Below are 11479 nucleotides of genomic sequence, written 5' to 3'. Positions count from 1 at the left end.
CGCTCAGCGCGCTCGCGTGCTCTCCCCCCGGGGCGGCGGGGGCGCTCTAGGGCCGCAGGTTGGAGGGGTCGGATTCCGGGATCTGGAGGATGCGGCACACGGCGCGGATCGGCCGCACCAGCTTCTGGGCCGAGGCCGTGGGCTGCGCCATGGGACGCCGAGACTCCGTGCTGCGCCGCGGGGAGGGCCGGGCCGGGGCTGGGGAGCGGGTGCCCCCGGGGGGAGAGTGGGAGCCGGGCCGGGGGGAACGCGCGCCCCGGGTCGGAGACCGCCGAGTGGGGGGGAGGCCGAGAGGCCGGGGGAGGGGGTCGTGCCTGGAAGCGCGGGACCGATCCCGGGTCCCGAGAGAGGCACCGGCGAGGGCGCGGCGCGGCGCGGCGCGGCTAATGGAGGGGGAGCGCGGCGGGCAGCGCAGCAGGACCTCTCATCGCCATCGCCAGACGCGCAACTGAGAGTGGGGAAGCTGCTCCGCCGGTTTCCTCCTCCAGCACCCTGCGGGAAACAGGAGCCCGTGATTCGGCGGCCCCGCCTGGGCCTGCCCCCTCCCGGGCCCCGGGGGCTTCCGCCAACGCCCCGGCGATGCCACCGGCTGCGCAGGGGGAGAATGAGCCCTTTGTTCCCCCCTCCCCCCCGCGGCACCCGGGCGCCTGCCGAGAGAGGCTCCCCCGGGGCAGCGTGCCAGCTTCCCAGCCGCCCCACCCTCCCGTGGGCCCGGCCCCGGAGCCTGGCAGGCGGGCAGCACCCCCACCATAGGTGCCAAGCCCGGGAACTGGAGCAAAGGGCGGGAGGGGCCGGACCGGGCCGCGGTGGGGCGGGGTGCCCCCCGGGGTGCTAGGGCGGGGCGGCTGGGAGGGGGCAGTGCGGGAGCTGGCAGGGGCAGCCGGGTTCTCACGGGTCAGTGATGGGCGCGCGACCCGCGCCACCGACCCTGTGCCTCCTGGACCACTTGCCTGTGGTCCTCCAGCTCCCGCGCTCCCGCGCTCCCGCGCACCCCGCCGGCCGGCACAGGTCTGCCCTGCCTCAGCCTCACCCCACCAAGCTGCTCTTCACCATTCTTGACACAAGCCCCCTTCCAGGGCCCAATAGCAGGCACCGAGTCCGCCTCAGCAGTTCTGAGGAGACCTAGGCTCTCCTCTGTCCCTACTCTCAGGGCCTAGGCTTCACCAAGTGTCCAGGGAGGAGGTGGGACCAGAGGAGCCCCGACACCTGCTCCAGCCTGGTCTTCCCGGGGGGTCCGTCCCATCCCAATTCCTAGTGCTTCCAGGCCCAGCACTGGAGAGGAGCCCATGGGAGTGGCTCCTGGGAGGGAGCAGAGAGGAGGAGAGGAAATGGGAAAGCAGGGCACCCTCCACCCGAGGAAGCATCCCGGCTCCTCTGCGGGGGTGGTTCCAGAGCACAGACACAAACAGACAGATTCAAACACACACAGACAGATTCAGACACACATTGAAACCCACACGCCCAACGGGCGCTTCCCTTCCCTGCAGGCCCCCACCTCCCACCCTACAACTCCCCTGCCTCCCTAGAGAAGCCATCCTCGGCCTACCTTCACCCAGCCTGGGACAGAGGCCGTATCACCCCCGACCCCCCATCCCATGGAAGGGATGAGTTCTGGGATTGCCTCCAGCCTGGTCCCAAGTCACACTACCTACCATCCCTGGAGAGAGGAGCCATGAAGAGCTAGGAGGGAATTGTCTCCCAAGAGACTGAAAGACAGGCAGGAATCCTTTTACCAGTTGAGGAGAAGAGGAGGGGGCCCAAGAAGAGAAGGCCAGAAGGGGCACCGGGCAGGACTTGGGTCACGTTGGCATAGACTTGCTCATCCCCTCCGCCTCCCCCCAGAGGCCGCTACTGTGGCAGGGCAGGCTGGTAGGGGTTGTTTACATGACTGAGTTATTAACACTCCCTTCCTCCCCCAGCTCCCCTGAGGGGTGGCCTGGACCTGAGTGCACCAGGGGAAATGATCCTGGAGGGTCTAATGAGCTCTGTGATGCCAAAGCCCCAAGCCCCAGATCCCCTCCCCCCCCAACCACACACACACACACACACACAAGGCTGGCTCCAGAGTATGGGTAGGGGGGTGGGGTGTGCCTGTGGTCCCCCATCTGTGTCCTCTGGCAGCCAAAGCTCGTGGGAGAGTCTGGGGATAGATTTAATCAGCTGAGGGCCTAGATGAGGCTGGGCAGGGCAGGGTGGGAGCCTGGGCAGTCCTGGGCCCTGAGGGCCTGTCACTGTTATCCCCAAAGGAGTTGGGGACTGTCCCAGAGGAGCAGGACAGATATCTCCCCACACCTCAACCCCAGTTGCCATGTCTGCTTTGTCAGGTCACCGTCTCTGGACCCCAACAGGACTCTCAGGACAGGCTCCTGAAATGCCTGGGGGGGTCATGGGGGGGTCGAGGGAGAAGGCCCTTGCTGCCCTCACCCAGCTGCCCATCCTGCTCCACAGCCCATGCCACCAGCCCACAGAGCCCTTGGAACCGGCTCTTCTGTGCCTGAGGACGGAGCAGATCTAAGGAGACACACAAAAGATACAAACACAGAAGGAAAGCCACACACGCGTGGACACAATGCTGGCTTCATGGACAAAGGCAAGCTGACCAGCACCCCCAGAAGCGCAGGGGCCCACCCTGGGCTCACACCGACCCCTCACGCGCCCGCACACACATACACACAGATACACACACACACACACACACACACACTGCTACACACATTCGTGCTGACAAGCGCAGCAGCACTCACGAGCCGGCTGCCCTCACGCTGTCCCCAGAGCCCCTTACCTGGGCAAGCACAGTGCCCCTCGGGTGGAACAGCCCCCTGCCCAGGGGAGGGCAGCAGGCGGGGGCGGGGGAAGGAGCCCCGGAGAGTCAGGCCAAGCTGCCACTAATCCGGGCGGGGAGAGGGGGGGGCACCCACGTCAGAGCGGGGACTGCCGGGTGGAGGGCATCTGAGGACATCCCCTCCCACACACGCGGCCGTCTGGGCACCTAGCCCTACTTCCCCAGCCCCTCCATCCTTCAGACAGCTGAGGCTGGCCTCCCCCCACCCCGCCCCCCACCCTTGTGGCAACGCCTGGACCAGGGGGCATGGGGGAGGGGGAATACTGGGGAGAATTATCCCAGGACCTGGGGTGAGGAGGAGAGGAAGGGAAGTGTCTGAGATGCTTTTGGAGCCAGGAGGAAGCTCTGGAGCAGATGCCCCCTCCCCTCATGCCCACCCACCCACACCCCTGACCTAATTCCTCTTCTCAGTCCGTACCTCCCCAGTGCCCCTCCTCCCTCCCCCAACCTCCCCTCCCCTGCAGTCTAACCACCCCGGTAGAGAGAGCTACCTCATTCTGCCCCAGGCTCAGGACCTTCTGCCTAGCAACCCAGTTCCGGGCGGGGTGGGGCGGGGCGGGGGGGTGGGATGGGGGGGCACCCAGGATTTTCTGAGTAGCAGGCCTCATTTTTCTGCTGGGGTTTCTGTCCCCTACCCAGCTATCAGGCATCCTGGTCAGCCCCTGATGTCTATCTAGGACAAGAGGTGAGAGCCTGGGTGCTCCTGTCAACCCCCTCATGGGCGGGGCAGTGCCAGTCCAGACTCCCCAACTCAGCCTGGGCCAGGGCAGTGTTGGAACAAGAGGCTGACTACCTGCCGCCCAAGTGTGGCAGGTAGGCACAGAAGCCGGGGGCAAGAAGGGGGACCTGGACACACAAGGGCCACAGGCCAAAGGGGGCCAAGGAGTTGGGGGGAGGGAGTCATCCGAGGTCTAAAGGCAGGTGGGGCGGTGTGGAGGCAGAAAAGAGGAGGCCAGGAATTCAGGACCACACACAGCTGGCTCCTGGGAGGTGATGGAGGAGACCCTCAAACAGGCAAGGTGGATGGGGAAGCTGGAGGGTAAGCCCAGGGTGCAAACCCATAGAGGCTAGTGCCTAAGGCCAAGCAGAAGTGTGTTCTTCAGAGGGACATCTCCCTTCTCAGTGCCCAGCGCTCGCTTGGGGGCCCAGCACATCTGTGCTCCAGGCCAGTTGGAACAGAGGCCCTGCCTTGATCTGCCGGGGCATAGCGGTGGATGATGGAAGGCTGAGGGGGACAGGGGCAAGCCAGAGCCTCTGGGGCCTGAGGGCCTGGAATCCCCTGCAGAGGGAAGAAGCGTCAGTGGTGGCAGATGTCTCAGTGATTCTGAGGGACATGGGGGGCTCTAAGGGAAGCCCAGCCCACACCCAATGTTCCAGTCTCAGGAAGACGTGTATGCTTGGCCAGAAATGCTCCAGAATTTATAATTCCCCTTGGCCCTTCCCCTCTGGCTTCAGAATGTCCTGGAACCCATGTAACTACAGCAGCCACTTGGCAAATGTGTGCTATAGAGACCCTGGCATTACCAAGGAGATACAGTGCACAGAGATGAAAGTGCAAGGCTGTCTCCTCCCTCGAGGAGCTTATACTCAATTCGTGCATTTGTTCTTTCACCATTGAACAGTTGCTGGGGCCTCTTATGTGTCAGGCTCCATGCTGGGCACCATGTGGCAACTATGGGAGTCAGCATGTTAGCAGGGTGCTTCTGGTCCCACTCCAGGGAAGTCGGGGCAGGGGGCACTTCACAGAGGAGGGGATGCTTGGGCTCACAAGTCAGACAATAAATAAGTGAGCCTTTACCACTGAGCCACGCATGTATGGCAATATTTCACTTTGACTAAACCACTATTTGTTTCAGGCTGGGATACAAAAGTGAATAAGAGGCAAGTCTGTTCTTTATGGAGTCACAACGAAAGGGGGAGAAAATCTAATGTGCTCAAGGCAAAAACAGATTGTAAGAATAGATATGGAGAGGTCTGGATGAGCAATCAGTTCCAAAGGGGCAGGGGGTGTGCTCACAGAGGGCTTCCTGGGACAGGCGTTGTCTGAGTGGGGATCACAGGGCAAATAGGAACAGGACAGAGAATGGGGTAGAAGAGGAAGATCATGTGAGGGCAACAGCATGGAGCTAATAGATTGACAGAGGTGGCAGATGCAAAGCAAGTCAGGTTTAGGGGAGGCCAGCTGGTTGGGGAGGGAAGGGTGATGGGCATACCGGCACAGCCCACGGTGTCCCCAGGACTGGGAGCAGGCCAGAGATCAGGACCCTTGGGAGCTTGAGAAGGGGTTAGCCAGTCAGGGAAGGCTTCTTGGAGAAGGCAGGTCTCTAAGGAAGGCTATGGGGGCTGGGAAAGAAAGGTTGTTGAGAGGGCGGGAGATTCATACAGCTGGAGCAAAGGCGGGCGGGGGGGGGGGGGGGCTTAGGTGAGCACCCAGGAGTCAGAAAAGGCACTGCCTTGGAGCTGTAGGGCAGCCAGGCTAGCCAGGAGGCTGGGGGAGGGGAAGGTGAAGATCTTGGGCCTAAGAAAACTGTCACCATTTGTACCCAGGGGCCCGGGGGACCCTGCTGCCCACTCTAAAGCCCATCTTCAGAATGAGAGCAAGCAAAGCTTCAGCAACGTCAACACCCCATAGCTTCAGGCCTCCCCCCAGTGCCCTGTCCTCTGGGCTTATGTTTCATTCACTCCTTCATTGCATACTCCTCTCTTGTGCACCCCCGGGGGTTCCAGGGTGTGGATCCCGCCATTCCATGTCTATCACAGCAACTTCTGGGCGAGCTTGCCTCATGAGACAGAGCCCCCACGCACAGGCAGCCTCACCAGGGACAAGCTACTTCATCTCTCCAAGTCTCCGTTTTTCCATCTGTGAAATGGGCCTAAGCCCTACCTGCAGCCTTGTCAGGAAGATTCGAGGAGACCATCTCTATGAAATGCCCAGCACGAGGCTGGGTGCGCAACCGGTGTTCGATACAGCTCTGTCTCCTTCTTCTGGCCTCCTCTCATCTACTTAGACACACACAGTGATGAAGCCACACTGCCTGGTTCGAAGATGACTTCCGCCATTTATTAGCTATGTAACCTCGGGCAGATCACCTGCCCTCTCCGTGCCTGTTCTCCCATTTGTAAAATGGGTGTTATAATAATAGTACCTGCCTCTGGAGGTTGCTATGAATATTAAGTGAATGTATGTTGGGGGCTCCAAGCAAGAGCTGCTGGGTAGTCACGTTTGAGATACCAGCTATTCCTAGACTCCACATCCTGAGTATCTTGAAGCGTGCCTGGTACCCGGGAAATACTCCATAGGGGTTTTCTGAATGAACAAAGGAAGAGATGAGACAACACCATGATGCAAGGGAACACCTAGATAGGAAATCACTGAACACCAATATGTGAGGGGCTAAACCACTCCGGCCGATTAAGTGCCTTCCCCAAATAAAACCCAGATAATCCCCACACCAAGAGTTAATCCATACTCTTCAGGTCACTGGGGGGGGCCACCCTATTTCCCCTCTTCCCATCCACCTCTTTGCTTAATCAAAAGTGGGAAGGAAGAGCAGGCATGGGGTGGCCGAGGGGAGCAGCCTTGGGACAGTGTGGTGAGACCAGAACCCAGGGGCAGGGGAGGGCAAAGCCATTGAGGCTGCCCCAGGGATTAGCATAGGGGATGGAGTAGAGTCAGCTGGAGCAAAGAGCCTGGATCTCAGAACAGGGGAGCCTCCATGCATGGGGCAGAGGGGACCAATGACCACAAACAGGAAGGAGCAGCAGAGAGGGCCATTGGAGGCCAGACCAGAATTCTGCATCGTTTCCCAGCCAGCCAGCCAGCCAGCCAGAGGCCAGGCCCCTCTAGGGCAGGGCTCTGGCCAGACTCCCAACCCCGCCCTCCTTGACCTGGAAGCTAGGGGCAGCCCAGACCCTGGCAGCTGCTGCCCTCTCGCGGCCATTCCGAAGACATGCAATGCTCCCAAGGCCATCTGGGATGTTTACAGGAACTCAATGCCCCTAGAGCTGCCTCCGAGAGACCCCTGAGGGCCCACGGGGGCAGTTGGTCTCCCCAGGCCTAACTGTTTACAGCTCCAGTTAATCCCCATGAAACTACTGTGCTGCCCAGAGTTCCCTCCACGCCTCTGTTCCCACTACCTTCTGCTTCCCATCAAGGTCCAATGCCATCTCCTCTGCTTATAGTCTCAGACTCTGACCCCTCTCCAGGGTGTCCTCCCTACCACCACCCCTAGTCTCCCATCTGTGTTCTCAGAAGTCTCCAAGAGCTTCCTGTGACAGTACTTGCCACATCACAACTATATGTTAATGGCTACATGCCCCCACCAGGAGACTGGTCCCAAAAGGTCTGTCCTTTTAGCCCCCATCCTAGGCCTGGTCTGGCCTGTAGCAGGCTGTTTAGCATTGTGTACTGTGAGGACCAGGAATATAAAACCAGGACAAACAGAACACTTTTATATGTTTATTTACCAAAATGTGCATAAACCTGACCTCATTCACCAACACAAAACACAACCAGGGAACACGCGCACGTGCGCGCGCACACACACACACACATATACACACACGGGGCCTTAGAGGAGGCTGTCAAGTACTTTGAAGGACAGGAAGGAATGAACACAGCTGGGTGGACTTTTGGCTTCACTTGCAGAGGTCTGGGAAGGGCTCTGGTCCCACACACCCAAGAGGGTATAAGGATGAGAAAGGCAATAAATAGAATCATGGGCCTAGCCTGCTTTGGTACATCACAGGTATATCCCTGTGCACCGCCCCAGCCCCTAACCGAGAGCAGGAGCCAGGAGGACACAGCCTGAGCAGCTGGTGTAGGCAGGTCAGATGTGCACCCAGTCGCCCCCTCCAAGCAGTCCCTGGTACCCCATAAGGCAAGACGTAAGACTCGGCCAGGCTCTGCAGATCCTAGCCATTCATGTCTGAAGAAATGGTCTTTTTCCTTGTCCGAACCTTCAGGGAGCGCGAGGTACCCTGAGGGGAGAGAGCAGATACAACGGGAGGAGGTGTAGGCCAAAGTCCCTGGACAGCCCGCCTCCCTCACGCCTTCCTGGCCACTGACCTCCCGCACGGGCGGCTTCCTCTTGACCACACGCAGGCTCTGGCTGCGGTTGAGAGGCTTCTCTCGGGGCCGGGCAGGTGGCTGGGGGACTGCCTCTGTATCCGACCAGCATTCATCTTCGGTGTCGCTGTCCTGCAGCCCCCCTGCCCGGTACCCTGAATAGAGGAGAGAGAGGCCAGGGAGCCAAAGCTGGGCATTTCCACAGTCTGAAGGCCTGGGGCCCAGCCACGCCTTCTTCTAATCCCCAGGGAAGCCACAGCTCAAATGGAAGGAGCATCCCTCTTGGAACAAACAGCTCCAGATCTCTCTCCTACTCACCGATGGGTCGCCTGCGAAGAGGTACTTGGTCCTCCAGGTAGAGGGGATCCTGGTAGGCAGGGGCAGGGGCATCAGGAATAGAGCGCAGGTCCTGCATGGAGAAGCTTCGTAGCCTTCCGGCCAGTGCCCCCTGACTCTGCAAGAGAGGGGGAGCCGCTGCATCACCTGGAGGGATGGAGCAGGGGATCCTAGCAGCATCCTCTATTCCCAGGTCTGAACCAGGGCAGCTGTGCAGGGAAATTAAGCACTGACTGGCAGGTCATCACTGGGGCCCTGGCCTCGGAACTGAAAGCAACTTAGTAACCTTCTAGGTCCATGTCTTTGTGCTGCCAACAGGAAATGAAGGCCCAGAGAGCAGGATTTACCGCTCGCGGTCACTGGCCCAGCTCCATCCTCCGGCCAACACCCCACCCATCACCTCCTACCCTGTCCCCTGGCATGGTTTGGTGCTGTCTCCCAGCTCCCTGACAGAGAGCTGGACTCCCCCAGAAGGCACTGGGGGTGGGAGGGCTGCTGGAGGGCTGGGGCCCAGGTCACCTTGGTGGCAGCCTGTACAGCGGCCGAAGCAGCAATGTTGAGGCCCCGCTTCCCAAAGCTGAGCATCGTCTCATAACTGCGCTCCTTGGCCTGCACGATGCAGGTGTCAATCTCCTGTGGAGGGCGGGGAAGGGGGAAGAGTTCAGGTGCACAGTGGGAGTCATCCTTCCTCTGCAGACCCAGAGAAGCCACTGCGTCCTGTGCCTCCCTGTCCACCCCCACCTACAGGGCGCTGGCAACCACACCAAGGGCAGGGCTCCCCACCCACCCATTCCCCCACCTCAGGGGATGACCATGCTCAGCCTTCTCCCACTGTCCCCAAAACAACTGCCAGCTCTGCACATTCACATGTGCTCCCATTTGATTATCGCAAAAGAGGAAAAAGGCTACTTTCTATCAAGGTCCCACAGCTAAGGGCAACAGGACTCAGATTAGAACCCAGATATCATCCAGTATCCTGAACCCCGAGTCCAGGGTCCTTTCGTTCACACCCACCCCTATGTTTCACTCCCTGACTCCCCCCGAAGTACCTTCTCATGACGGGACAAGGACGGGTGGACAAACTTTCGGTAAAGCAGGCTGGCCCCTTTGGTGTAAGGTGAGAGCAGCCACAGCACAAAGGCCATCTTGATCTCATAGTAGAAAGGGAACCTGTCAGAGGACAGGGTGGGCAAGGTCAGCAGGGAGCCCGGCTGAGTGGGCCAGCACCTCCCCACAGCCCATAGGCCCCCTGCATGCATACCAGGAAATAAAGATGTCTGTGAAGGTCTCCACCGCCATGAATAGTGCAAAGACTATCCAGTACATCATCCATCGGACCTGGGGGTGTGGGTGGGGGTGTCAGAGGCCAACAGCTGAGCCTGCAGAGCCAACTCCCCTGTCCTAGGCTGACCCAGAGATTCCAGAGAGCCAGTCCTGCTGCATTCTCCTGGCAACTGGTTGGCCCTAGAGTTGCCTCTGAGAAACTGCCACTCATTTCTGTACCCACCCCCAAGAAGCTTCACCCACACGATTCTGCATGGGCTCCCCAATCGCCTGCCTTCCAACCACACCCACTCTGCTTAGGATATGCCACCTGCTTATGCCCCTGGAGGCAGGGGATGCCAGTTCAGACCCTCCCCACTTTGCCAAGTCCCCCCAGACCTGAATGAAGCCCTCCTGCCCACAGCCACACTCACATATTCACGAATGTTCTTGGTCTTCACAGCCTTGTAGGAAGCATAAGCTGGGTATAGCATCCCAAACACCAGCCTAGAAGGGCAGCCCATAAAACAGAGGGGGAATATGAGCAGCATCCTGTCCTCCTCGCCCCACCAGGTGGCCACCTCCCTCACAGATGTGAAGTGGCAAGGGCCTACCTGTTCTTCCCGCTTGGCTTGCACAATGTGTGCCTGAGTCAGTGCCCTGGAGGCCACCTCCCCACCCTGCTGTTTACAAACACCCCAAGCCTGCCCGGGCCTGCATCAGTGGCCTATGGGTGAATGATCGAGCGGAACACACACAGCCGCACACAGGTGGGTGGGAGGCAGGCTGCTGAGCTGGTGAGAGCACCAGGCTGTCCGCTCCTGTGGACATGCCATCAGGTCCACGGCCACCAGACCTGGCACTGCCAGGTTGCAGATAGGAATACTGGAGCCAGATGGAGTACTAAAAGGTGAGAAGAGGCCAGAATGGGGAGGCTGAGGCCAGGATGGTGAGTCAGGTGACTGCTCAGAAGGGAAGCAGGCACCTGGAACATCCGCCCACGACGTGCCACATCTTGTGTTTGCTAAGGGACTGCAGGTCGGCCTGAAGTCCTCGGCCCCACACACCTGTCTGCGGTGTGTGTGACTGCGGGAGGGGTGGCCACGGACCAAGGAGGCTTGAGGGCTGGAGGGCAAGCCAGGGTACCCCATGGCACGTGCAGGCCCGCAGGTCCGTTAACCCTCACGGTGAGTGTTGAGGGAGCCCCACAGGAGGCCCCTTTCCCATCAGATGTCCCCGTGTTCCAGATCAGGAGCGCTGTGGCTCCTGGGGATAGAAGGTGTAGGAAGGCACCCGTACTCACACCACCAGGCGACAGATCATCCAGGACACCATCCTGCAGCCTCGGGGACGAAGGGGGAGGGGATCCCCCAAGAAGAGGAGCAGAGGGACGCTCGGGCGGGGCTGGGACGGGGGCTCGGCGGAAGCGCGGGAACCAGAGGGGCGCTCGGGCCGCCCCTGAGTCTGCGGTGCGCGGAGCCGGAGGAGTGGGGCGCCCGGTGCCGAGGCTCGGAGGCCGGGCTCGGGGGCACCGACTCGGGAGCCCGGGGCGGGCGCGTCCTCCCTCGCCGCCGCGCTCCTGGGCGGATGCCGCTGCGGGAACCAGGCGTCGGGCTCCCGCCGCGCCGCTGGGCGGGTCCGGCCTCCGCTCGCCCCGGTCCCCGCGGTCTCGCGGCGCCCGGCCACCGGCACCGGCCTCGGGGCGGAGTTTGCAACTCACTTGAAAGTTGCACGGAACTGCGCGCTGCCCAACCCCTGGGCTCCGGCGCCGGGCGCAGGCGCAGTGCGGCCCCGGGGGGGCGGGGCGGGGGCGAGGACGCCCGGGGCCCGCCCCTTAAAGGGCGACCCGCCTCCCCGCCGTGCGCGGGGGCCCGCGGGTCCAGGAGCCCGCCCGCATTGGCAAGATCAGGGGTGGGAAACCGCAACAAAAAAGATGCAGAGGAGGAAACTTGGACTCCACAATTTTCGCG

The 11479-nt window shown here is 61.0% G+C and overlaps 2 protein-coding genes across 2 annotated transcripts; both read right to left on the bottom strand.

Annotated features, from left to right (window-relative positions):
• Nucleotides 1-42: 42 nt before the first annotated feature.
• Nucleotides 43-2909, bottom strand: HRURF (HR upstream open reading frame). The gene is made up of 2 exons (XM_072796370.1): nucleotides 2783-2909; nucleotides 43-492 (listed from the first exon to the last, which is right to left on the bottom strand). Exon 2 carries the CDS (start codon nucleotides 149-151, stop codon nucleotides 47-49), a length of 105 nt encoding a protein of 34 aa, XP_072652471.1. The 5' UTR covers nucleotides 152-492; nucleotides 2783-2909; the 3' UTR covers nucleotides 43-46.
• Nucleotides 2910-7287: 4378 nt separating this feature from the next.
• On the bottom strand, nucleotides 7288-11190 carry REEP4 (receptor accessory protein 4). The gene is made up of 8 exons (XM_072796357.1): nucleotides 10813-11190; nucleotides 9944-10016; nucleotides 9508-9584; nucleotides 9296-9416; nucleotides 8766-8879; nucleotides 8229-8364; nucleotides 7911-8065; nucleotides 7288-7822 (listed from the first exon to the last, which is right to left on the bottom strand). The coding sequence occupies exons 1-8, from the start codon at nucleotides 10842-10844 to the stop codon at nucleotides 7757-7759; spliced, it is 774 nt and encodes a 257-aa protein (XP_072652458.1). The 5' UTR covers nucleotides 10845-11190; the 3' UTR covers nucleotides 7288-7756.
• Between the last annotated feature and the right edge of the window lie 289 nt (nucleotides 11191-11479).

The sequence above is a fragment of the Canis lupus genome, chromosome 24, assembly GCF_048164855.1.
Source record: "Canis lupus baileyi chromosome 24, mCanLup2.hap1, whole genome shotgun sequence".
Taxonomy (NCBI): Eukaryota; Metazoa; Chordata; class Mammalia; order Carnivora; family Canidae; genus Canis; species Canis lupus.
Note: the sequence above shows the minus strand (reverse complement) of the source record. Positions and strands in the feature narration are given on the sequence as shown.